The 27,849-nt window shown below is 39.6% G+C and overlaps 1 protein-coding gene across 1 annotated transcript; it reads right to left on the bottom strand.

Moving 5' to 3' along the window:
• Positions 1–13,948: 13,948 nt before the first annotated feature.
• Positions 13,949–25,918, bottom strand: LOC113352592. Its single transcript, XM_026596401.1, has 5 exons — positions 24,788–25,918; positions 23,919–24,743; positions 14,313–14,318; positions 14,158–14,209; positions 13,949–14,049 (listed from the first exon to the last, which is right to left on the bottom strand). Exons 1-5 carry the CDS (start codon positions 25,916–25,918, stop codon positions 13,949–13,951), a joined length of 2,115 nt encoding a protein of 704 aa, XP_026452186.1.
• Positions 25,919–27,849: the final 1,931 nt, after the last annotated feature.

Below are 27,849 nucleotides of genomic sequence, written 5' to 3'. Positions count from 1 at the left end.
GAAATGGGTTAAATAATCGCCTGTGAATTACGGTATTTCAGGTTCATTGAATCTGGACTTGATTTCGTAGGTTGGTTAAGTCTATTAGGAGTCCTAGTTGGCAAGGATCTATTGGATCGAGTTGGTTATTTACTTATTTAATTTGGGTCACAGACTTGATTATCTTATGTGTAGCAAAGCCCTTTCGTCACTGCATAACAAAAAGACAAAAAGGGGCCAACGATTTTGAAATATTTGGCACTTTTATGTTTCCACACAAAAGTTTGTGTTTTTAGTAAGCATTTCCATTAACTGAAACGGAAAATGGGTCATTTGTCCAAATATTTTTAAATCACGGTTCAAATGGACAAGTAAAAAATAGTTTGGGTGGAATGGCCAAAAATAAAATAGCAAGGATGAAACTGGATTCATGCTAACTTAAATTTAAAAAGTAGCAAGAATGAAACTGGATACATCCTGTGTAAACTAAAAATAAGAAAAAATATTTGAAAATGGGCACGATGAAACTGGTTACATCCTGCCTATTTTTATATTTTTGTCCATTTAAACAGTATCAAAATCTAACTATCCATTTCATCCGGAAATTATTGATTTTGGTCTTTTTAACCAATTTTGTGTAACCGAAAACAGTGCACTTGTGCAAGTTTGAAAAAAAAAAAACATATCCGTCCAAGATTATGAGATTCTTTTGATATATAAAGCCTAAAATTAAATGTGGAAAATCATTTTGTCTCAACATCAGATCTCTAATTTCATTCCACAAAAAGTGATCAACTAAACCATGCGGAGGAAACGCTCTAGTTAATCCACTAGACTAAATAATCCTAGTTCAGTAATTTGGAGTAACTTTCAAGATACTTTGGTACCACAAGAATATACTGTATCAATCTTCAAAATATGTGGATCCCAATTTGATTGAATGTAATGAATCCATGGTTTGTTTTCAGGTTTTGGTTTTGGATTTCAGTAGCTTTGTTTTTAGTCATATAATCCCCACAACCACAAGTATACATCGCATAAAAAGCTATTCGCTAGGGGCAAGGTCGTGTGGTGAGCATGGGTTTCTCTTTCTCCATATATCCATTTGGGGTGTCATCGATTCACACTCGTATCCTTGTACTAGTATCATATTCTTCCTCTATTTTCAAACTACATTTTAAGATGAAATCCTGAAGTTCAAAATATTGCTCCAAGCTTTTGTATACCGACTCTAAAGGCATGATGCATAATTCACAAAGGTAAAGCAGCCTATAAAATGCAAATGAGAAATAACCTTTTTTTTCTTTTCTCATTCGTACGTCGTCTGGGAGAAATGGTGACGAAGGCAGCACTTGACTTGAGTGACCAACCAGTTATTGCCTATTGATTACTCATTCTGCCCCTTCGAAACCGAAAAGGACTGATTGAACTTTTTCTCACTAGTCGTAGTAAAAGTGTTGCAGTTTGGGTGGGACCACAAATACGGGATGCTTGATTGGTCTGTGTATATTGTTGGTTACTTTATTTTATTTTGAAAACAACCAATAAAATCATATCAAACCTATGTTGCACGGATACGGATACGGAACACAGTTACGACACGACACGGTTACGGGGACACGTCAAATCTCAAAAAAAAAACGGGTTGTCGGAACGCATTATATATATTACTCACATCATTAAAATGAAATATTACAATCTACACAACAAAATAATTACTCTTATTTTAAAATATTTAATTACTAATTATATAAAACTAATAATAATGTAATAATGGTAAAGCTTTTCATGAATTATGCTTGATTTGACTAAAACAAGAATAAATTAGCGTCACATTTAGTTTATTTTGACTTTGGAAACCAAAATAAATCATTTATGATGTGTCCGAAAGTGTCCAATTAGTGTCTGCAATATGTCCAATATCAATTTTTACGCGACACGTGATGTGGCGTGTCCATCGAGTGTCGGGAAGTGTCGTAACCGTGTTGTGTGTCCGACACGGTTACGACATCTTTCTTGAAGTGTCCGTGCAACATAGTATCAAACCATATTACAAATAGTGGTTCTCTATGACCGAGAAAAAAAACTATGTCAAAACCGCCTCTCACAGTTTTTTTTTTATTATTTGTGGGTCCCAGTGGGTCCAGCTTTCCGGCAAACATTGTGTGTGGCGGTTTTTTAGTGTGGTTTTTTTCTCGGTCTATAAAGACTTTTTGTATTACAAAACCTTTTTTTTAACCTGGCTAAATTGGGGCCTACACTACAGGACAAAAAAAGATTATTAAGAGATGAAACTACCAACTTTACCCTTCATCAAATAGTAATACTACAAATGTGTCCCCATTAAATTCTAATAATACAACTAAAAACTAAAATGATAAAATTAAAAACTAAAATCAAAATCAAAATCAAAATCATAAAATTAAAAACTAAAATCAAAATCAAATTCATTTTTATTTCCACTTCAACTAATTCTTCTTCTTTTCTTCTCAACCCAATCCTCTAAACTAGGTGTTAGTAACATGCAATCGCTCAAAAATTGAAAATTTTGAAATCAAATTTTTTCGGGTTTACCATAATCGGTTAACGTTAATGTATATGTGATCCGATTGCAAATAGAAACGGTTTATGTTCATGCCCACAAAGACCGATTGTCCTTGATATGTTTTCTGGTTCGACCATAATCGGATTACATTAGCACTTATAAAAAACTGATTGTTGATTATAATGCTAGAATCGTATTTTATATGTGTGTCGAGTAAATCGATTGTTGTAAGAAATTTTTTTGTATCTTTTTTTGTTAGAATCGGATTACATGAGCACCTTTATAAACCGATTCCTGTTGTGCAATGTCAAAAATCGGTTTTTATGTGTGCATCGTGTAAACCGATTCTGGTTATACCCAAATTGAAAACGAGTATGAGTATGATTTTACACAATTTCAAAACGAGTATGATTTCATACTTGATCTCAAAATGAGTACATGAATTTATACGCCAACTGAAATCGAGTATGAAATCATACTCATTTTTAGATCGAGTATACCCATAATCGGTTTTTTGTATACATTTGTAAAAACCGATTCTGTTTTTTTTTTTTTTTGTGAATTGAAAAAATCAACCCAAAATCGATTTATGAGAGCACGAACAAATAGTTTGATTTTTCTCAAAAAAAAAAAAGATCAGGTTTTGATGAAGAATCAAGATTAGTTAATTCTTAGTTTAATTTGATTAAATATCAATTAATCACCCGATTAACACTAATTAATCAAGGGGTAAATTAGCCATTTTTTAAAATAATTGGATAAGGGGTGGCTTTTTACTATTCGATGACCTTTTTGTCATCTAGCTATAGGCCCCAATTTAGCCAGGTTTTTTAATGGGAAGATTAGAACATATTGACTAATAAATATAGTACAATAAGGTTATAATTTCATTTTTATCAAAGACATTATTATTATAAAGGCTGGATTTCTGAACTCTTTGTTGCAATTGAGTATGCATGTGTTGAAGGGTTTTTATCCTCGCTTCTTTAGCGATGTATTCATCTGCGGTATTATGTTTACTATTTATAAACTTCACCTGAGTTTGGGGTAGATTTTTTCCCAAGATTATCTTGACTTCCTGCAAAGTGTTTTCTGTTGTCCAAGAAATATCTTGGTTCGTCTTGTTGATGTTGTCTGCTAGACCTTTGAAGTCGGTGACGATGTTTACGCTAGACAAAGTGTTCTCCTTTAACCAAGCAACCGCCTTAAGTAAAGCCTTTGTTTCTGCACAAAAAGCCGAAAACGCTCACTCCGACCCCGCTGATATGTGCATGAAAGTCTCATGCTCCACTGAGAAGAGAATAAAAGCAAATAGCCATAGAAGAGTCTTCTTTCTTAAAAGAGACATCAATTGGTGTTAATGTCTGACCAATTATCTTTAACCATATTTTCTTTCTGTGGGATAATTCCTTTTTGGATGGATTTAGGGGGAATAGATTGCAGGTATCTATTGATTTGGTCAATTAAATTTATCGGTTCTGCATTAGTTTTATCGAATACAACCGTTCCAGATGACCCATATGATGGTGGCTATTGTTTCTGTTAACTGAGCCAAATCTGAATCCAATTGCCAAACTTTAATCCAAGAACTGATCAGTTCCGTATGATTTCTTAATGTGATATTTTCTAAAGAGAATCCGAACCAAACAACTTTGGAAAAAGGATAAAATCTGAAAAGAAGTTGTTCAGATTCATGTTCTTGGGAGTTACACATATGATAATGTCGGGAAGGCTTTTTGCGAAAATTTCCAAATGAATAATCTTATTCTTGGAATAGTTTGTAATTTCCAAACTTTTTCCCAAGAAAAATCCATTAAGTTAAATGTTTGTGGGCAAAAATGACTTGGTTTTCTAGTAAAAAATGGTGGAGGAGTGATAAATGCCTAAAATACATCTTTTGAGTATCAATTTCTTATGCTATTCTTAGTTATTTCTTTTGTATTATTATATTTTATGCTTAGTTTTCATTTTATACGTATTTTGGAGTCATGCGACGTGAAAGGTGGGAAAACGAAGCTTAATTCATTGCTTTGGTAGCGGCTCAAAGTGTAGCAGGGATATAACTCTAGATGGCTCTGAAAAAACAGATTACCGGAGCACCCAGAAATTCTGATCGAGGCACCTTCTTCTTTTAAACCTACAATTTGGTCGAGTAAACACCCAAGTTTAGTTTTCTTTTCACTGAATGAAGAACAAGGAGCCAGTGCCAAAGTCTTGCCGCCAGTCTGATGGGTGTTGTTGCGAAGAATTAGGACAAGAAATTGATGCCGAGATGGACACAGTTTGGGCCGAATCTATTTGGTTTTCGAATTCAGTTTTGACCGAGGAAATACAGGGAAGATGGGGTTGCTAACTGCCATTGACCTGTGATGATGGATGGATGAGTTTGGAGTGGGATTTCAGAAGTTCAATGAGTTTTAGAAGATCGGTTTGCATTGAATTGAAGATTCGGACCAAGTTTGAGCCAAGAAAACAGGAAAGGAGAGACCTTGTTGCTGCCATTGAGTCAGTGATGAACTGAGTCTGATTAATGAATGTCTGAGAGTAGATAGTGTCTTGAATGAATGTGGTTTGTGTATGAAATTGAAATGTTGTAGGGCAGGAACTGATTGGAATCTCCAAGATGCAGCCAGTATACAAAGCCTCATCAGTTCGACACAGGCAGACAAACTGTTCGCAGAAATGCCTGAACCACACAGCTCTTGCCAACTTCAACTGAGCCAGCATTGCTGTCAGTTGGACCATGATTTTGATGGATATTTGGTTCGGACATGGACTTGAAGCCAATAACGAAACAAAGGTTGGGATACGATTCATGGACTGAACAGGTAAAATTTGTTCGAGATTTTGGTTCTGCTATGGCTGGAAATTCCGTGGGTTGTGTTCAATGGGTCAAGGCATATTTTAAGACAAGGACGACCAGTTGAGTACGATTCGATAGAAGATTTTATTGAAGTTTATGCCGAGAAGTCAGGTGATGGAACTATGTAATTTCCGTTCAATTTGCAGCAGCACGATAGTGATCAATGGCTGAGATATGGAAGTTGGGTATCAATCAGATTCGAAAATTTAGCGAGAACTGGAGCTATAAAAAGCCAAACAGAAGAGACGTCTGGATCATCTCATACCCCCTCTACAGCTGCTGCAACCCTAGTTTCAGCGAGCTTTTTCTCGCTGAACAACCACCATTCCACTACTGCATCTGCATCCAGTCCATCATCCTTGCATCTCCACCACCTGCATACATGCATCACCACCACCTGCATATCCATCACCATCAGCATACACCTTCACATCACTTCATACCATCTTTTTCATCCACCTGCATCTTTCATTCCAACCCACCTTCACAGCACCTGCAGTTCACTTTCCATCCACCACCAGGTCCTATCCAAGTCTGCAGCAAACTTCACAACTACTTCATACAGTCACAGTTCACATCTCACCATCACAAGTTCCTTCCATCAATCACATTCCCTTGTTTGCAGCAGTACAAGTACCAGGACCTGGAGAGCACAACAATAGTAGCAGAATATCACCACTACGGCTTCAATTCAGTGCCAGTTCCATCGCAAGCTACAGCAGCAAGCCAGCAGCGTCGCCGCCATCATTACACTACCACCAGGCCGCATTGTACATCATCAACGTTGTTATTCCATCGACTACAGTCCACTACTCCATACACCATACTCTCCACCTGCCGCTATTTGGTTTGCTTATTTGGTTTCGAAGTTGTATTTTCTGTTTGCTGTGTTAATTTGCCATGAACTCCAATAGCTAAGCATATTTGATTAGGGACGATTTTGATGTCCGAAACATGAATTCGAATTGATATTTAAACTGCCTTGTTTTCTTCTGATTTATCTTGTTATTGCTTATTCTCTACCGTGCCAATATTGTTATATGAATTATTTGTGAATCGTTTAAGTTGCAAATTAAATTGGTTTATGGATGGTTCTAATGCTAGTTGAGACCTCTTCGACCCGTAGTTGTCTAGAGAATCTTAATACAAGTAGCGATACGTGGATATTGATGATGGGATTTTGTTAAATATTCATGTGTAGAGATTGACACTAGTAGATGAGTCGAGCCTATGTATTTGTCACTAGGAATAGCCTATCTCAACGAACTTAAAGTATTTGTTTAAGTCACACCTAGAGAGCGTACTTCTAGGAAACTTGACAAGTAGAATCCGGTAGTCGAGCGCTTCCATGTCCGGTGAAGTTAGGAGATATAACGGAATAGTTGAGCGTACTAATTATTCTAGGGTTATTAGTAATGAGTACTTTGCAGAAACATAGCTACGTCAATAAGATTCTTGTTTCGTGATTGAGAAAGAATCCTTGATCATTCTCATCCTCATCGTTTGTATTTATTTGTTTTGCATTATTCAAAAATTGAATTTACAACTTTAGCTCAACTCTCCCTTAGGAACGAACCCGCTTGTCATTGTGCTACTAGTTAGTGTAAGAGAAGTAATGAATTTATATTTTTCGCGAGTTCGACACCTCGTCAAAATTGGCGCAGTTGCCGGGGAGCAGTCAGTAGTTTGGGTTGTTATTTAATTTTATGTTTTTGTATATAGTTTTTTTTTTTTAGCTTTTGCTAATTTATCTTTTTAGAATCTTATTTCAGGTACCATAAAGCATTCGTTTTGCGTGTGCACAATTGGTAGCAAGAGGTAAGTCTCTAAACGAGTTGTGTGCATAATATTTCGAGATGAATCCTGTTGGGAACAACATATATGGTTCACAAGACCAAGCATACTATGGTAATAATTCTGATTTTCAATCTCACTCTTACAATAGCTTCCAACCATATGTGGGATACAATCAAAACCAATCTTTTGGTTATGATGACTATTCTACGAGACCTTGTGATTATTCTCATACATTGCAACAACCTTTTGGTGGTTATGTAAGTGGACAATCACAAGGATGGGGGGATAGTTATACTTCTCATACATTCCAATCTAGTTTCTTGCAGATGCTTAATGAATTCATGGATATGCGACGTACATGGAACCAGATTAACTCAACTCCCAGCTTGCCGAGTTTCATACCAAGTGAAACCTATGATAGTGTATTTAGACCTGTTCCGGATCGTACTTATGATCCTTCACCCATTCAAAGGGAAGATACATGGTCTAGAGAACCTATTGTGAATAGTAACGGAAAACGTGTTAACATAAAGAAACTCTTTAGACAATATGAGCAGTTGGAAGAAGAGCGAGCAACGGAAGAGACTCTTCAAGAAATTTCTAGGGCCATACATATGGAGGTTAACCGCTGTGTTGATAATGGAGAAGAGCCCCAAGAAGAAGATTCCGAGGATGATGAACCTTTGGAAAATGTTGATAATGATGGTGATACTAGCTCAACTCATGATCATAATGATCATTCTCCTATTCCAAAAAAAGAAGTTGAGTCTAGAAACACTACAATTATTGATGGTAAGACTTATGTTGTGTATGAGAGCGATGATGATTATGACTTCTTTGTGCACCGTACCCCAAATTCAGAGATAGTCGATACTTTGAATGAGAAGTCAACTTGTAATGAAGAACATAAGGATTACGATAATTTGCTTATGGAAGATTCTGATTTCTTTTCCGATGAGGAGGACTTGGTTATAGAAGAAACCAATGAATGTCTTAACAAGAGTTCGAATGAGAATGATGATACTTGTCATGTGGGAATGGAAGTGTCCAGCAGTACCAAGGACCCCGAAATACAAGAGATTTCGCAAGGTCTGTCTAACCCTTTATATGAATCTCTATCTAATGATGATCCTCCCAAACTTGAAGTAGTTTCTCATGGAGTTGTTAATCCATCTTTTAGGAAAATATCTCATTTGGGGCTGGAATTATGTGCTTCTAAAGTTCTTTCCGAATTTCTTGCTTCTAAGTATCCACCATATGTGTTTGAGTCTAACACCATGCAGGTTTGCCAAGAGGAACGAATAGAAGTGCCTTCCACTTATGTTTTGTATACACTTCCCAGTGCAGAAAGAACTAAGTGTGGGGGTGACTCTCGTCGGATGATAGTTTCATTTTTCCAACAATATGCTAACATTCTTGTGAAGCTTTCGCAATATATGCAGATTGTTTTGTGGGTGGATCCTCAAATTTTCATATTGTTGATATATGGGGAATCTATTTTGAATGTTTCTCGCATGCGTCAATCAGATGCACAATTCCAATTCTTACTTCCTTGTCTTTTTCAAGTATTCCTCTTATTCTTTTTGCAATGGTTTGAAACATTGAGGACAATGTTTGATTTGGTAGGGTATAATATGAACAAAAAAATTGACGTATACAAAACTCCAACTTTTAGAGATTTTTGAACAATTTAGAATAAATACTAGCCTTTCTAAGAAGATGGCATTTTTTCTTGATGATAAGGTACATATTGGCTGAGTTGGGATTAGATGCCAACTAAATAGCTTGTTTAGTGTTTATCCTCTATTGTTCAGAAATAACTATGAGTTGGAGTATCAGTTTATGTAATTTGTATATAATGTGTAGAGTTTGATGCCTTTAAATAAATAAAAAAAATAGAAAAGTTTTAAAAAAAAATGCTTTATAAATTCCGAAATCTAGAAACTTGTGCCTTCAGGATGACACTAAACAATATAAGTGGATGGAACCATCTGGGTTGCAGGAGTTGAGGAACCCATTAACTAAAAGAACAGAGCTCGGGTGTTAGAGATAACATGATAGTAGTCACTATATCACTTTATGTTTTTATTTTTGCAAACTTTTTGTTTCTCTAAGTGATTTGGTGGGTCACTAACATCGAATTGTTATTACTGCTAGGATGAAATAGAGTGATTGAGTTACTAAAAAAAAAAAAACCAGACCAGTTAGACCAATCAGAGTATATATATAAAAAAATGAATAGAAAAAAACAGAATGACACTTGGATAGCAATATGTGTGTGTTCTCCCTGTCTCCGTCGCCTAAACAAGCGTGGAACGCAAGATCAATGGGAATTACCATGTAATCTGCTGACAAGAAGCATGCGCTTGGATCCAAAAGATCTAATCATGTTGTCGATTCAAATAAAAAAAAGTGAAAAAAAAAGTTATTATTATTACTGTTCAATTAATAAATCGACCGCTGGTTCCGTTGTATTTTCCAGTCAAGTTGATCTAGAATTAGGAATCGACCACTGGTTCCCTTGTATATGCCAATTGAGTTGATATTAGTATTCAGACCGGTATCTCAATCCAATGGGATTTTTAGGTTCATCTTGGCAGTGGCCTTCAGACAGATATGGGAAACACCGTTCACTTTAGTCAACATCGCAACCATCTATCTCTATATCCATCTTCTTAATCTATTCATGTGTGATTGTGGTTTGTTAGATTCCGAGTATTGTGGTTTGTTCGAATTTCTGAGTAGAGCTTTGTTTACTTATGTATGAATTGGATTTGCATCTGGGTACTTCCTCCTGTAGTCATTTTGGATTCGTTCATAGATTCTTCACATGTAGTTGGAATTTGGAGTAAAAGGTTTTGTAGGTACACCTCTTGTAAACCTTCACGAGACTATAACTCGTCCACTAGGGACACCAAGGGGTTCAAAGGTTTGTTATTTATGCTAAAAGTAACCGTAATCTCGAGGAGACAGAGTTTTTGTATTTTAGTTTAGTTTTGTTTGCTTGAGGACTAGCAAAGATTAAGTATGGGGGAATTTGATAAGTGCCTAAAATACATCTTTTGAGTATCAATTTCTTATGCTATTGTTGATGGTGGTTTTTAGCTTAAGGTTAAAATCATAAAACCTTGCATCTTCACTCTGCAAGGAAACGGTGTCGTGAGTGCTAACCTTTCCACCAGCATATTTATTGAGCCATTCAATATATTTACATGAAATTCATCCAGATTGGCGAATGTAGCAACCATCCCAAACACTCTGTAAATTTCAGCACCTCGCCAATACAAGACTCACTGAGTACTTTCCTGTGCTATATTCCCCGGCAGAACCCTTAATATTGTTATGGCATGACGGATTTGTGTTCACTCGCAGCGGAGTAGCATGAACCTCCAAGTACCAAAGTTAAGGCCATCGCACGAAATGCTCAGACGGGAAGCACATTGCATTCTGTAGATAAGGATTTTTGTGGCAGCATACAAAATCCATCCAACTATTGTGATAACTCACAAAAAAACTCATAAACCCGACTAATTTGCAAAATTAGGGTTTCGCGCCCCGCGCAGTACACTAGACCCCGTTGGTCGAAAAACTATGCTTAGCCAAACTAGGCGATTAAATCCGCCACAGCGCACTGGAAGTGTGGCCATTCCCTAGCTTGTCGGCCCCACTTCCCATCGACCAATCAGGTCGCTTTAAATCCGCCACACTCACACAGAAGTGTAGCCATGCCCATGCCTGGCCGGCCCTCTTACATTAACCAATCAGGTTACTTTAAACTCGCCACAGTGTTGAAAAGAAGGAAACCGCGCCAGATGGCCGCAAAGCCAATTGGTTTCCCAAAAACGCACCAGCATGCCAAACGCACATACCAAGCACACATGCTAGATGCACATGCCAAACGCGCCAAACATGGACACTCACCCCATGCGACGTGCCATATAGGCTAATTAGGGTTTCGACAAGCCAAACCCTAATTTAGGCAGGATTTTTACACCAACGTACCAAAATTTCAGTGGCTATGGCTACGCGCGCAACCGCGCCGAAGGCCTGCACGAGCCATCCCGCAATGCCGGTAGCGCAAGTTAAAGGCGCCACTGTCAATTAAAGGTAGCCATGATCGACGACTACCTTTCCTCCTGAGATGCAATCTCAGCCATCCAAGTTCACCACCAAACTAACAAGCTTGTGGCAACTTTTGAGCGACCATGCCGCCAAAACCTAAACTTTGGCCGCGGCATCAAACCCTAAATTGGCCACGACGCCTAACTTTGGCCACAGTGCCAAACCCTAAATTGGCCATGCCGCCAAGCCTTAACTTTAGTCACGGAGCCAAATCTTACGCTTTGGCCATGCTACAACGCCACGGCCACTGGCATGCCACCATGCCACAACTACTACCATGTCGCTAGGCCACGGCCACTAGCATGCCGCTATGCCACGACCACTGGCATGCCACCATGACACGACTACTGGCATGCCGCTATGCCACGGCCACTGGCATGTCGCCATGCCACGGCTACTAGCATGCCGTTATGACACAACTACTAGCATGTCGCTATGCCACGACCACTGGCATGCAACCATGCCACGGCTACTAGCATGTCGTTATGCCACGACCACTGGCATGCCGCCATGCCACAACCACTAGCATGTCGTTATGCCATGTCTCCACCAGGCGCTACAATCCAATGGCGCCACTTCGCTATACAACAAGATGCGGTCATAATCAATGGCCACTCTTCCTCATGAGATGTAATCTCAGCCATCAAAATTCGTTACCGAGTCGTTCAGCTCGTGATAAGTTTTAGGAGACTAGCCAAAACGATCCTAGCATCACATATGCTATTTACCTATGGCAAGCCTCTCATTTTTAACTTGCCACACGTAGCAAAGTGCTACATGTTTTCCACGAAAACACTCGATACATCAAAACATGTCACAAACTGGGGGATACTCATCAGGATATTGGTCTGGCGGTTTACAGCGTGCGGCGTGCAATACGCCCGTTACAGAAAGTGTCATAAAGCGGGGCGGTTAGTAATGGCAAGAAGTAATGGTGTAAACGTATCCTTCATTATGGAAACATAAATTCCAGGCGTTACCCGTTACTCCCTTCTTCCACCACTCAATCGTTCCCACTTCCCACGAGACCAGGGTATGTTTTGTTGCAACTTGTATAAATAGGTCTCACCTATTTTCCACCAAACAACAAGTTTTGGTCAGGAGAACAATACAACATCCAGAAATCATCTGATAGCTTTTCATTCAGCTAGCCAGTTCAACTTTCTGATACAAGTCACGAAACACCCACACTTCCGGAATCAACTATTCTGGTCTCAACACTTTCTTCGCTTCCCTCCCTAAGACCAGCCCTTCTCCTTCACTTTGTGACCGAAGCAAGCCTGGAACGACCATTTCTTGGTTTAGGCCAGGATTGTACAGATTGATCTCTCGAATCAAAAGTACTTCCGTGCAGTACATTGTTTAGGGTTTAGACTCGTTTCTCATCCACACACGAAATTACCAAAAAACATCAGAAACCGTTTTCACCCTCAAACAACTATTCTTAGTTATTTCTTTTGTATTATTGTATTTTATGCTTGGTTTTCATTTTATAAGTATTTGGAGTCATGCGACCTGAAAGGAGGGAAAACGAAGCTTAATTCATTACTTCGGTAGCGGCTCAAAGTGTAGCAAGGATATAAGTCTAGATAGCTCTGAAAATACAGATCACCGGAGCACCCAGAAATTCTGATCAAGGAACCTTCTTCTTTTAAACCTACAACTAGGTCGAGTAAACACCCAAGTTTAGTTTTCTTTTCACTGAATGAAGAACAAGGAGCCAGTGCCAAAGTCTTGCTGCCAGTCTGATGGGTGTTGTTGCGAAGAATTAGGACAAGAAATTGATGCCGAGATGGACACAGTTTGGGCTGAATCATTTGGTTTTCGAAATCAATTTTGACCGAGGAAATACAGGGAAGATGGGGTTGCTAACTGCTATTGACCTATGATGATGGATGGATGAGTTTGGAGTTGGATTTCAGAAGTTCAATGAGTTTTAGAAGATTGGTTTGCATTGAATTGAAGATTCAGACCAAGTTTGAACCAAGAAAACAGGAAATGAGAGACCTTGTTGCTGCCATTGAGTCAGTGATGAATTGAGTTTGATTAATGAATGTCTGAGAGTAGATAGTGTCTTGAATGAATGTGGTTTGTGTATGAAATTGAAATGTTGCAGGGCAAGAACTGATTGGAGTCTCCAAGATGCAGCCAGTATACAAAGCCTCATCAGTTCGACACAGGCATACAAACTGTTCGCAGAAATGCCTGAACCACACAGCTCTTGCCAACTTCAACTGAGCCAGTATTGCCGTCAGTTGGACCATGATTTTGATGGATATTTGGTTCGGACATGGACTTGATGCCAATAACGAAACAGAGGCTGGGATATGATTCATGGACTGAGCCGGCCGAATTCGTTCGAGATTTTGGTTCTGCTATGGATGGAAATTCCGTGGGTTGTGTTCAATGGGTCAAGGAATATTTTAAGACAAGGACGGACCAGTTGAATACGATTCGATAGAAGATTTTATTGAAGTTTATGCCGAGAAGTCAGGTGATGGAACTATGTAATTGTCGTTCAATTTGCAGCTGCATGATAGTGATCAATGGCTGAGATATGGAAGTTGGGTATCAATCACATTCGAAAATTTAGCGAGAACTGGAGCTATAAAAAGCCAAACAGAAGAGACGTCTTGATCATCTCATACCCCCTCTACAGCTGCTGCAACCCTAGTGCTCGCTGAACAACCACCATTCCACCACTGCATCTGCATCCAGTCCATCATCCTTGCTTCTCCACCACCTGCATACATCCATCACCACCACCTGCATATCCATTACCATCAGCATACACCTTCACATCACTTCATACCATCTTTTTCATCCACCTGCATTTTTCATTCCAACCCACCTTCACAGCACCTGCAATTCACTTTCCATCCACCACCAGGTCCTATCCAAGTCTGCAGCAAACTTCACAACTACTTCATACAGTCACAGTTCACATCTCACCATCACAAGTTCCTTCCATCAATTACATTCCCCTGTTTGCAGCAATACAAGTACCAGGACCTGGAGAGCACAACAATAGCAGCAGAATATCACCACTACAGCTTCAATTCAGTGCCAGTTCCATCGCAAGCTACAACAGCAAGCCAGCAGCGTCGCCGCCATCATTACACTACCATCAGGCCTCAGTGTACATTATCAAGGCTGCTATTCCAGCGTCCACAGTCCACTACTCCATACACCATACTCTCCATATGCCGTTGTTTGGTTTGCTTATTTGGTTTTGAAGTTGTATTTTCTGTTAGATGTGTTAATTTTCCATGAACTCCACTAGCTAAGCATATTTGATTAGGGATGATTTTGATGTCCGAAACATGAATTCGAATTGATATTTAAACTGCCTTGTTTTCTTGCGATTTATCTTGTTATTGCTTATTCTCTACCGTGCCAATATTGTTATATGAATTATTTGTGAATCGTTTAAGTTGCAAATTAAATTGGTTTATGGATGATTCTAATGCTAGTTGAGACCTCTTCGACCCGTAATTGTCTAGAGAATCTTGATACAAGTAGCGATATGTGGATATTGATAATGGGATTTTGTTAAATATTCATTTGTAGAGATTGACACTAGTAGATGAGTCGAGCCTATGTATTTGTCACTAAGAATAGCCTATTTCAAAGAACTTAAAGAATTTGTTTAAGTCACACATAGAGAGCGTACTTCTAGGAAACTTGGCAAGTAGAATCTGGTAGTCGAGCGCTTCCGTATCCGGTGAACTTAGGAGATATAACGAAATAATTGAGCGTACTAATTATTCTAGGGTTATTAGTAACAAGTACTTTGCAGAAACATAGCTATTCAATAAGATTCTTGTTTCGTGATTGAGAAAGAATCCTTGATCATTCCCATCCTCATCGTTTGCACTTATTTGTTTTGCATTATTCAGAAATTGAATTGACAACTTTAGCTCAACTCTCCCTTAGGAACGAACCTGCTTGTCATTGTGCTATTTGTTAGTGTAAGAGAAGTAAGGAATTTATAATTTTCGCGAGTTCGACACCTCGTCAAGGAGGCAAATGCTCGATAAAGCAAATCGTTTGAACTTTTAAACAAATGTACTGCAAAGGAGTAATTTAAGTTCGAGAGACTAATCGGTAGGACCCTGGCCTAAACCAAGAAAATGGTCATTTCAGGTTCAACTCGGTCACAAGAAGAGGAGAAAGATCGATATGTAGGGAGGAAGGCTGAGAATGTATGGAGATTAATGGAGATTATCACAAGAGGAGGAAAAGGGTCAGATAATTCGTTTGTCATTTCTCACGAACGATGTTGATCAGTCGTTTGTCATTACATCAAGGTCTTCAGATAAGTGAGAAGCTTCTTTTGTGTTGTAATCGTATATCCTCGAGTATTGGCAAGAGTCTCTTGCATTTGCATAATATCATCTATGGTAGGCTGATTGTTCCTGACTTCTTAAGGAGTTCGATCGGAGAGAGAATTGTTGATAATGATAGTATTGCCATCAGCAGTATTGATAGGAGTAGTAACTGGAGCACTAGGAATAGTAGTGACGCTTGGCGTGACATTATTGGCAAGAGGAGTGGTATTAGCAGTACCACTGAAACTTGCAAGATTTGGATTGGGTGTTGAACCCTCAGGATTGGATTGGATTGGTAGTTGAACCAGATTTGAGTCCGACCTTGTTCGAGAAAATGAACTTGCCACCATAGATGATATTATGCAAACGCAAGAGACTCTTGCCAATACTCAAGGAGATGCAGTTACAGCACAAAAGGAGCTTCTCACTTATTTGGTTGATAATTCCAGTATTGCCATCAGTAGTGTTGACATGAGTGGTAACTAGAGCACTAGGAATAGTAGTAACCCTTGGCATGACATTGTTGGCAAGAGGAGTGGTATTAGCAATACCAATGGAACTTGCAAGATTGGGAGTGGGTGTTAAACCCTCAGGATTGGATTGGTAGTTGAACCAGATCTGAGACCGACCTTGATCGAAAAAATGAACTTTCCACCGAGATATTAATCTCCAACTATTGTCTCCAATTTTTTTGCGGCAAAAGCGACTGATAGGATCCGGAGATACCTATTTAAATAATCGCAATCGCACGGTATCCAACTAGCAGACAGAGGCAGGTACGGGTCGTTCCCACGAGGAGCAGTGGAAATACTATAATCAATATCTCTAATAATCAGAAATGATGTTTTTGAGATTTTTATAATTGAGAAATGTAAAATGAAATAATAAAATTAAACTAAACTAATAAAAGAAACTCAATGGGAGAGTCGGTAACCAGGGTTTCATGGTATCCACTACTATCTCTATATAATTACTGAAATGAAACATGATTACAAATATATGTTTATTCTTCGTTCCATCGACACCACCTATTATATGTATTAGAGTCGCAAATATCAATGGGACACCCTAAGCATGGCACATCAAAAGATTAAACCCAAGCAAGCAAGCACCATCAAATTGTGTTAGCGAGAAAGTTATACGAAACTAAATTATTGATTCACAAATTGTATCTGGCTCTTCTAAGTATAACCCATCAAAGGATTCAACCCAAGCATGAACTATCAAATAACGAGACCAAAACTATTTGTAAAATTATCCAATTACGCACAAAGGTTATTACTAAACCGGTGGAGCAACAACTCATTTTTCAATAAATCAATAAACAATATTCGAAGATGAATTTATTCAAATCATAATGGTCTATTGCTATATAATCAATCAAAATAGCCTAATACCCAAAGTAGTTTCAACCATAAAACCCTAGTTACAAAGAAATTAGAACATGGCTATGGATTTCTCAAAACCCATAAAAATAAATTACAAAAGTAAGAAATGATAAACCGATATCACCGTTTGTCACCCCGGTGCGGATCTTCTTCCCTTTCTCTTACTTTTCTACTCTTAGCCTCCACGGCAACTCCAAACTCTCGCTTCTCTGTCTCCTTTCTTTTTCAGTTACGACTCCAGTAGACGACCTCCTTTTGTTTCTCTGACTATTATCGGCTCTGCAGCCGGCCTCTTCCCGCTGTTTGTTTCTCCGTTCCCTTTTATATCAAGCTGCTGTCACAGTCCAGACAAAGACCTAGCCGATAGTTTCCAAGTCCAAGTCCATTTACCACAGTCCAATCCAATCCACTTCTCTTCTTGCACTCAGCAACAACAAAATCCGTTTCTGTTCTCTATCGATCCAACTACCATTCCCACACCACCTTCATAAATCAGGCAATTACCAAAGTCCGGCGAACCACCAACTCCAAAATTCATCACCACGTCACCTTTCCTTCAATCAACTCCATCATCAAACGTCCTCATCTTCTTTACTCCATCGATCCCAAAACCAGCAGCATCATACTAGTCGAAAGCACTGCAGTTCGTAGCCCAGCCAGTTCTCGGCGTCAAGGCCCCCATGGAAACTGCAACAACATCAAGTACAAACAAATCCCATTGCAATCGCAGTACCGTCAACCACAACACCTCAAAAGCTCCATCTCACTCGAGTAAAGTCCCGTGAACTGAACTCCACCTACATCGCGTCTGCAACATCAACCATCACTGCCAGAAGCTGATTCAACCCACAGTACAAACAATGCCACCATTCCAGCCTTCGATTCCATGTCGAGAACTCCTAGAACTCCAGCCAACATCGCCCTGCTCGTTTCACCTTCTCCATTGATGTTGCTGCTAAACTTCTCCAGTTGCACAGGCTCACAAAACATGAAACTAAGACGACTGGATCACCATTCATGCCTCATTAAATTCAACCACAGCAGCACATTTTCCTCCATCGGTTTTAGCAGCTCGACCAATTACCTCCTGATAGACGCATTTATGTGTCTATTTTCATCTCTTTTTTGTATTTTGTTAGTACTCGTTTTCGTCCTTATTATGGTGTTTTGTGTGTTTGTAGGTATTTTTTTGGAAATAAATAATTTTTGAAAAATCGGCTCGAAAAATTATGCGGAGCATCCCTGGAGGACATTTGTTATTCAGACTCTCTGCTTTGGATAAGGGACACCCACTTGATAAGGGGTGACCACTTGCTATTCGCACCCCTGAACTGGATAGGGGGAGGTCATCTTCTTTGTTTGAATTTGGTTTTGGCGGGAATACTTAATGCAGACGCTGTTGATTTTGGGTCGGATTTTTGGAGGGATTTCAGCGAGATTCAATCGCTAGAAACGGTTGGGCTGGGCCTGAATACACTAGACAGGGTATATGCAAGCGATTTGATCGAGTAACTTGGGCCAGAAATCCGAGTTTGGAAGTAAACAGGGGACCGAGATATTTTAGAAGACTATGTTAATTACGGAAGATGTGTGAAGATTGGGAGAATATATTTGGGAAGATATTCTCTCATGATATTATACGAACAATTTAAGACAATCCAGAGACGCGTAGAAGAGTTAAACAGGGAAGAAAATCCCATATCCTGCATGAAATACAAAGAAAATATTCTCGATGTTAATGGAGATTTCTGGGAGTTATTGTGAAGATTTGAAGGCATTAAACATTATAAATAGTCTCTTTGGGTCTACTAGAGAGGGGGTCGAGAGTGTGGGGGGCTGAGGAGAGCCAGAGAAGAAGAAATTCGAGTTTTCCCAAACTCAGTTTCTGCTGCTGCTGCTGCTGATGAACATGAAGAACACGAAGAACGGACCTGCAAAAGCAGTCATTTTTCTACAGTAGTAACGACTAACACCTGTGGGTCGTAAACAGGCAGTCTTATTTTCCACAGCGTTTGCGACAGAGCTTCAGCAGTCTTATTTTATCACTGAGGGTCGTAGTTCTCTGGTTTTATTGTATTTCTCATATTCTCATCATTTGTAAACCATTTTTGAGCCATAATAAATTATTTTGGGAGCATTTTTACTATGATGAGTTAAACCCCAACACTGGGACGACGGAGGAGGCCGAGCTTCATACATGGTAATTTTTTTTAATCCTTTTTAAGACTTTTGCATTAAAAATTAATTGAAATATGATTTGATTAAATTGGGTGTTATTTGATTAGATGGGTCATGCTTAGCTTAGGTGATTTGATGTTCCATGCTTAACATTTACAATCAATGTTTTGAGAATCTACTTTGGCAAAATAAGAGTCCATATATGTTTTGAGCGATTATTGTTGAGAATAAATCATTGAGCCCTATGTTATGAAGATTGGCCGAATCATTAGTCCCAGTACCTCTCTACCAATTTTTCAATATTTTTGTATATAATTTTTATAAATCTTAAAATCCTTCACCTTCACAAGTCTTAGAGTTCGAACTATCCTTACCACTATTGTGGTTTGCCCAGGCTATGATACCCAGATTGATTTTGTTTTCCCACCAAATAGTTTTCTTCCAAATGTGGGAACATATAGATTTCAAATGTGTCGAATATTAAGTTGTGAGACTAAACCTAAATGCCTTAGGAAATTAGAATCGACACATTTGCTTAAGAATGACCACTACTCTCACTATGGTCAATTATGTAAGTCAAACCTGATTGACTTAGAGGATCCTCAGTTATTTAGGATATTATTATTTTGTGATTCTAAGTTCTTATTTGAGTTTTTCCAGACTCTAGGACCTAATAATTTGGATCCAACCTATGAGGAAATGCATCCGAGGAAAATATTTTATTTAGACCCTTTCATAGAACCTGAACCTGAACCACAATTAGATATAAATATCTTAATCAGGAAACTAGAAAAGGGCATGTTATTCTTGTTCACTTTCTTGGGTTATTGTAGTTTCCTTTGGTCAGCTCTATTTCGTTTTGAAGACCCACAGTTATTTCGACTGTTACTTTATGGTTCGAGTTGACTAATCCTTTCCTAAGTCTGGCTGAAGACTTTAAACTTAGCACTTCTTGGGAGGTAACCCAATCTCATGCAACACGGTAATATCTTTCCTTAACTCTTTCGCTTCAAATGGTAACAGTTTCTCCTTGTTCATGCTTTTAGTTTCATCTTTAGAACATTGAGGACAATGTTAGATTTAAGTTTGGGGGTATGGGAGAAACTTTTTAGTTGCAATAAATAAACTCCAGATCTTAGAAATTTATGCGTATTTAGGATGGCACTAACCAATCTAAGTGGATGGAAGCATTTTGGTTGTAGGAGTTGAGGAACCAATCTGAATAGATGGAAACATCTATAGAGTCTGTTCATAAAAGCACAGAACTCAGGTGTTAGAAATAACATGATAGTTGCACCATATCTCGTTGAGTCCTTTTCACTTCTATTTTTATTTTGTTTTTAAACTATGTTTCTATAAGTGATAGGTGGGGCCCATGATTCAAGTTTTTACCAATGCTAGGGTGAATTAGAGTGATTGAGATACCATGAAAAAAAAATTACAGTTTTCCTTACACACTCAAAAAAAAAAAATATTTAGACCAGACCATTTGACCAAAAGGAATAAATTCAATAAAGTCGACCACTGGTACCCTTGTATATGCCAGTTGTGTTGACCTAGAGTTAGGTTATCGACCACTGGTACCTTTGTATATGCCAGTGTGTTGATATTAGTCATACTAGTATCTCAATCCATTAGGATAGGTTCATTTTGGCGGAGGCCTTCAGACAGATATGGGAAACACCGTTCACTTAGTAAACATAAAAACCATCTATGTTTTTCTATATCCATCTCTTAATCTTTCCATGTGATTAGTTTGACTCCGAATATGATGTCCATAGTGCAACTATCTTAGTAGAGCTCTGTCACTTATATAAATTTTAGTATGCTTGAGTGAAAACTCGTGTACATTAATTGGAATTTCGCATCAGGGTACTTCCTCCTATAATTAATAAGTATGCCAACCAAGGAGGTTCTTTAGTGCTTTCCAAGATTTTGCATAGATAGTTAGGGTCTGGAGTAAAGGTTTTGTGGGTACACCTCTGGTAAACCCTCCGGAGACAACACTCCGCCACTAGGGCCACCTAGGGGTTCAAATGATTTTCCTTTCTAGAATAAATTTGCTCGAGGACTAGAAAATAATAAGTTTGGGGGTATTTGATAGACGCATTTATGTGTCTATTTTCATCTCTTTTGTGTAGTTTGTTAGTACTCGTTTTCGTCCTTATTATGGTGTTTTGTGTGTTTGTAGGTATTTTTTTGGAAATAAATAATTTTTGAAAAATCGGCTCGAAAAATTATGCGGAGCATCCCGGAGGAAATTTGTTATTCGGACTCTCTGCTTTGGATAAGGGACACCCACTTCATAAGGGGTGACCACTTGATATTCGCACCCCTGAACTGGATAAGGGGAGGTCATCTTCTTTGTTTGAATTTGGTTTTGGCGGGAATACTTAATGCGGACGCTGTTGATTTTGGGTCGGATTGTTAGAGGGATTTCAGCGAGATTCAATCGCTAGAAACGGTTGGGCTGGGCCTGAATACACTAGACAGGGTATATGCAAGCGATTTGATCGAGTAACTTGGGCCAGAAATCCGAGTTTGGAAGTAAACAGGGGACCGGGATATTTTAGAAGATTATGTTAATTACGGAAGCTGTGTGATGATTGGGAGAAGATATTTGGGAAGATATTCTCTCATGATATTATACGAACAATTTAAGACAATCCAGAGACGCGTAGAAGAGTTAAACAGGGAAGAAAATCCCATATCCTGCATGAAATACAAAGAAAATATTCCCGACGTTAATGGAGATTTCTGGGAGTTATTGTGAAGATTTGAAGGCATTAAACAGTATAAATAGGCTCTTTGGGTCTACTAGAGAGGGGGTCGAGATTCTGGGGGGCTGAGGAGAGCCAGAGAAGAAGAAATTCGAGTTTTCCCAAACTCGGTTTCTGCTGCTGCTGCTGATGATGAACATGAAGAACACGAAGAACGGACCTGCAAAAGCAGTCATTTTTATACAGTAGTAACGACTAACACCCGTGGGTCGTAAACATGCAGTCTTATTTTCCGCAGCGTTTGCGACAGAGCTTCAGCAGTCTTATTTTATCACTGAGGGTCGTAGTTCTCTGGTTTTATTGTATTTCTCATATTCTCATCATTTGTAAACCATTTTTGAGCCATAATAAATTATTTTGAGAGCATTTTTACTATGATGAGTTAAACCCCAACACTGGGACGACGGAGGAGGCCAAGCTTCATACATGGGTAATTTTATTAATTCTTTTTAAGACTTTTGCATTAAAAATTAATTGAAATATGATTTGATTAAATTGGGTGTTATTTGATTAGATGGGTCATGCTTAGCTTAGGTGATTTGATGTTCCATGCTTAACATTTACAATCAATGTTTTGAGAATCTACTTTGGCAAAATAAGAGTCCATATATGTTTTGAGCGATTATTGTTGAGAATAAATCATTGAGCCCTATGTTATGAAGATTGGCCGAATCATTAGTCCCAGTACCTCTCTACCAATTTGTCAATATTTTTGTATATAATTTTTATAAATCTAAAAATCCTTCACCTTCACAAGTCTTAGAGTTCGAACCATCCTTACCACTACTACTACAACCCAGAAATCAATAATCACCTCCACAAGAAGTTCGAATCACTAAACCAAGATCATCCTTGCTACTGACTAACCTTCAACCGAGACCAAGAGTTCTGTCAAATGAACTAACCACTCTACTGCCAAAGCCATGAAACTCACGCCCAATTATCAACAACAACAACCTTCTGATATCAGAAACAGAACTCGAACTCCATCTTGAAGAACTGACGTTGATGTACTCAAAGAAGAGTTTACTTCCAGACGTGAAGAAGAGACTTAAAATCACCTTTGTTGTAGTTATGAACATCTCCATTAACATTAACCCCAGAAGTTTCCATCTTGCACAAACGGCTGTTGTCTCCTGGAAATGATGAGGCCAAGCAACTGGCTTGACAAACTTGGAAGCCCAATCAGATTAATCCTCGTTTCACTTTGGTCCCATGAGATACCTTGGTGAATTGTGTCCCAAACGCCATTTAAATTCTCGATTAAGCCATTTTTGATCCGATGATCGAGTTCACTTGTACTTTCCACAAAAGCACTAAAATAGCGTTATTAGTCAAAATATATAGTCCTAGCTAATATAAATATGGGTATAAAATATGGAACCTACGTGCTTGTCAACACCCCCACACTTATATTTTGCTAGTCCTCGAGCAAAACAAAGAATATATCCGCTCCACAGCTGGATAAATATCCGCTAAAGAGCTGGATATGAAGAGATGTCTACTAAACAGCGATACAGATCGTCCGCTAAACAGCTAGACGGATCCACTAATCAGTGGATAGAGATGTCTGCTAAACAGCTAGACGGATCCACTAAACAGTGGATAGAGATGTCTTCTAAACAGCTAGACAGAAAGACCCGCTACACAGCTGGTCATAACATGCAAGAAAAAAAAAAGAAAAGACCCGCTACATAGCTGGTCATAACCCTAACAATTTATTATTATTATTATTATTATTATCATTATTATTATTATTATTTTATTTTTTCATTATAAAAGGGGCCACGAAGGCTTTTATTATGAATCAAAATCAGTATTACAGGGGAAGGCGGGTAACCTAGCAACAAGCTGGGCACCAACACCTTTTTGAATAACTATTCCTAGTCTGTGAAAAAGAGAATTGCCTATCTTAAAATTAGCATCATGTCTAACCATACAATTTCTCAATCTCTTTAAAAAGGATGTTAAATCAGGAATAAGCTCCCCGAAAGTGGTAAAGGCTAGAACCCCAAAACCATAGCCGAGTGAAGTGCACTTGTCCAGGTACTTATTGTTCTTGTGAGTGATGGCTGCAGAAATAGCAGACCCTGGTATAAATTTGAGAGTCCTAGCACTAGTAAAAGGAGAAATCCCGGTGACATCCATACACACATCTCTGTCGTTTTCCCAGTTATAGACCATGATATCCGCCGTCCGAAGTTCCTTGTTGTCTGCTGAAATAAGCCCTAGAGACACCTCTTTCCTAGCCACAATCCCTGCTTTGTAACATATATCCACTAAGACATCTTTGGCCATGTCATGTCTAAATTTAACCCCTACCTCACTAGCACAATGAATAGCATGATCTCCAAAAATATCCATATGTTTACCACAACATGCACATTTGCTATCCTTCTCAAAGAGAGGTATCCCTAAACGATACTGTAGGACAGAACTGAACTGTCTAGGCCCAACAACTTGGTTAAGCCCTGGAATAGGGATATCCTTAAGAAAACCCATTGCATGCTCTTCCCTATTACATTGCCAAATGGTGGATTCACGCGTAGATAACGAGAAGCAAGAGGGTACCTTTTCCTTGACAACACCGAAGTAGATAACTGCCAGAGACTTCATGAAATGGGGGGCAGCGTCATTGATGTTGAAATCCGATAAGGATAGACCACAAGCTTGGGTGAAGCCTTGTATCGCGTGTTGAAAACCTTGAGACAGTTCAGTTGTTGCTGGCAGCTTCAGAATTGAATTCTGCAAGTGTTGAGTCTGAGAAAGTAACAGTACTTCATAGTATCCTGCATAGTGAGTACGCCAAAACCACCATCTTTGATTGGAAGGGTGGCTAATCGTTGTTGAATCAAACCAAAACCAGCCCCATCTCCAACCACAAGCCGGCGCAGATACTGCACAAGGTGGTCATCAAAGCGAGACCCTGCAACCTGGAGTGCCTCGGGGAAGGTGGTGCGAAGAGAGAAATATAACCTTGAGACACCAGCACAACTACGCAAAAGCAACAACTCACTTTGGGGGTCTTGTAGTTCTTGAATATTATTCATAAGCTGCAAGGTTTTATCCACCCGACCCCGAAAAATGTTGCTGCAAAACTCCATATCCAAGCTGACCGGTCCACCAAGAAGTGTAACACCACCCGCTGGTCTGCCAATATTGGTAGGAAAGACATTGTACAAATCTCGTCTCGGATCATAAGATGGCCAAAACAGTTCCGTCTTCGCGATGTTCAAGTGTAAACCAGAGCTAGGTCCATCTTCCTGGAGAATTTTAAGAGCTTTAGACACTTCCTTAGTATCACCCGCAATAGTGCCGTCATCTAAGTACCAAGCATGGAAGTCTAAAGTACAATTAGTAGCAATCTTCTCGGCAAGAGGATGAAGAACCAAAGCAAATAAAAGAGGACCAAGGGGATCACCCTGTTGAACATCCATGGCAGAAGAGAGAACATGATCTTGATAATACAGCCTAGCTGGTTTCGCATAGAAAAACTCGACCCAATAAGAGATGCTTGGACAATGGGTTCTCACCTCCTTAATTATAGTGGAACGGTCGACAAGATTGAAAGCATTTGAGAAGTCTATCAACAACATAGACCGGGTGTGGTCAGCACCCATTAGCTCCAATAGCCTATTCGCAGAGTGCAAAATACCTTCCCCACCACAAGGAATACCAACACCATACTGATAAGCTAGGTATTCGGTCATATCCTTTGTGACAGACGTGGCAGCCAATTTCGAGCAAAGTCTACGCCAGATGGTACCGACTGCAATTGGTCTCAGACCGCCGCCAGGCTTGAGTAATGGAGTTAGGGGCGCACTAGCTACGAACTCACCCAGAATGGAAGGGCACTTACCAAAGAGCCATAGGTTAACAACATCGGTAATAGACGACAATAACTCCTCAGCAACGGCAGCACCGGCTCCACTCATAGCATCCAACAAATGCTTAGCCCTGAGGCCATCTCGCCCACACGAGGTACCTTTAGGGAAGCTTTTGAGGGAAAGGAGGACATCTTTGGGAATAACACGTAAGGCTGGTGTCGAGATGTCTTACGGTGGTATCAGAGGCAGTCCAGCAGGAGGATGTTTTTGCTGAAGTTCGAATAATGTGTCCGGAGTTGGAGGAGCCACACCACTTGACGAAAGAATGCGAATAGCCGCTGTGTAATGGCCATAACTCATTTTACGCCTACAAGCAATCAGCTTTTTACCGCTCTTCTTACTCGGTTGTTGCTGTTTCGGGGGAGTCTTGGTCAGACCTAGTAGCTGTCGAACCAAAGTGGTACATCTCGCAGGCTCTCTCCAAATCGTCAAGGCATTTTTTATAGACGCGATTTGCATCTTTTTTCGACACCCGGATCGTTCCTCTCTGGAACTGTTAGGCACAAATAAGTTTAAAGTACAGGTGGGCAGCAACAACAAACGAACCCAGGCTGCAATGCTCACTGGATTGGCAATCACGGAGTCCAGAGATGATTTTAGGATGCGAGAAAAAGTTAGCCTGCAGGGTGCCGGAATACTTACCGTGGTGGCAATCTGTCTCAACAGCACCTGGTTTAATAATTCAACATTGAGGCTTCCATCTTCACACAAATCAGCTTGGACAGTGGAAGAAAGAACTGCGCCAGCCAGCGCCGGTTCAGCTGACTATTCAGTTGACCCAGCTGAAACCGGACCAACAACAGCTGCATCAACAGCGTGTACCTGCATTGGCTTCACAGCATAATCTGTTCTAACAGCGGAAAGAAGAGCATCAACGGGCAATGGCTTCTGGACTGCATCAGGTAGTGGCTTCTGGACTGCATCAACAGCATCAGCAGGATATATAGGTGGTCTCTGAACTGCAACAACAGCATCAGCAGGACATTTCTGAACCGCACCAACTGGCTTCACAGCACCGTAGATCAAAAAATCTACTCCTACACCGTTAAAAGGACATTGGACTACCTTCGCAGGATGAGTTTGTGACCTGCAAGACATCTTCCAGGCATGAATGTGCATACATTCCAAGCATAACCATCTCTGCATATCCCTTAGTACGTTCTCCCATGATGCGAAACAAATCTCAGTCGATGTTATCCGGTTTTGGCAAACTGATTTCGCATGTTCAGTTGGGAAGTGATGATCCATAAGGTGACGGTATATGGCACTCTGGTCATAGCCTTTACCTCCCCTTTCACCCTTACAGCCATCGTAACTCTCAAACGGACAAGGAATCTTGTCCCTCTGAGAACCTTGTCCCTGGGAAGAAATTGACCCCTGTGAAGATGACTGCGATAAGAAATCCGGAGGAACACATACCTGGGATGATGTCTATGAGGAAGAAGGACTGGTAAGCTCAGTTTTCAGACTGTTAGACGTCCTAGCTCGAGTCCGAGACATGACCACAACAGGAAAACTAAACTGAGCTACGTATGAACATCTCTGAGACTGATGTTTGTGCTGTTGAACGTTCTCAGGGAGCAAGGTCGAAGTTCTCAGGGAGAAAGGTCGAGCTCCGTTTCATGAAACCACAGGAAAACCCCAAAACCATAAGAGTATCCGCACCTGTGGTGGGCTAAAACCTCTAGGGTATCAAATCTGGGATGATGCCTGTGAGGAAGAAGGACTGGTAAGCTCAGTTTTCAGGCTGTTAAACGTACTAGATCGAGTCCGAGACATGAACACAACAGGAAAATAAACTGAGATGCGTATGAACGTTCTTCTCAGGGAGCAAGGTCGAGCTCAGTTTCATGAAACAACAGGAAAACCCCAAAACCCTAAAAGTAGCCGCACCTATGGCCTGAGCTAAAACCTCTAGGATATCAAAACTGCATCTCCATATGCGGCAAACAATAACAAGAGGAAGAGGAGGATTAGAA

This window comes from Papaver somniferum, chromosome 1 (assembly GCF_003573695.1).
Source record: "Papaver somniferum cultivar HN1 chromosome 1, ASM357369v1, whole genome shotgun sequence".
NCBI classification, from domain to species: domain Eukaryota; kingdom Viridiplantae; phylum Streptophyta; class Magnoliopsida; order Ranunculales; family Papaveraceae; genus Papaver; species Papaver somniferum.
The sequence above is the reverse complement of the archived record's forward strand: the minus strand, read 5'-3'. Positions and strand labels throughout refer to the sequence as shown.

What these genes read in the sequence shown, in the direction of transcription:
- LOC113352592 (XM_026596401.1), bottom strand. Translation starts at nt 25,918, where the DNA reads ATGAGTGGAGCCGGTGCTGCCGTTGCTGAGGAGTTATTGTCGTCTATT. An exon ending in TCAAAGATGGTGGTTTTGGC is followed by an intron (nt 24,744 to 24,787) that starts GTACTCACTATG and finishes TTACTTTCTCAG; the next exon opens with ACTCAACACTTGCAGAATTC. An exon ending in GAATTGCAGGTGCTGTGAAG is followed by an intron (nt 14,050 to 14,157) that starts GTGGGTTGGAAT and finishes GGATGTATGCAG; the next exon opens with GTGGTGGAGAAGCAAGGATG.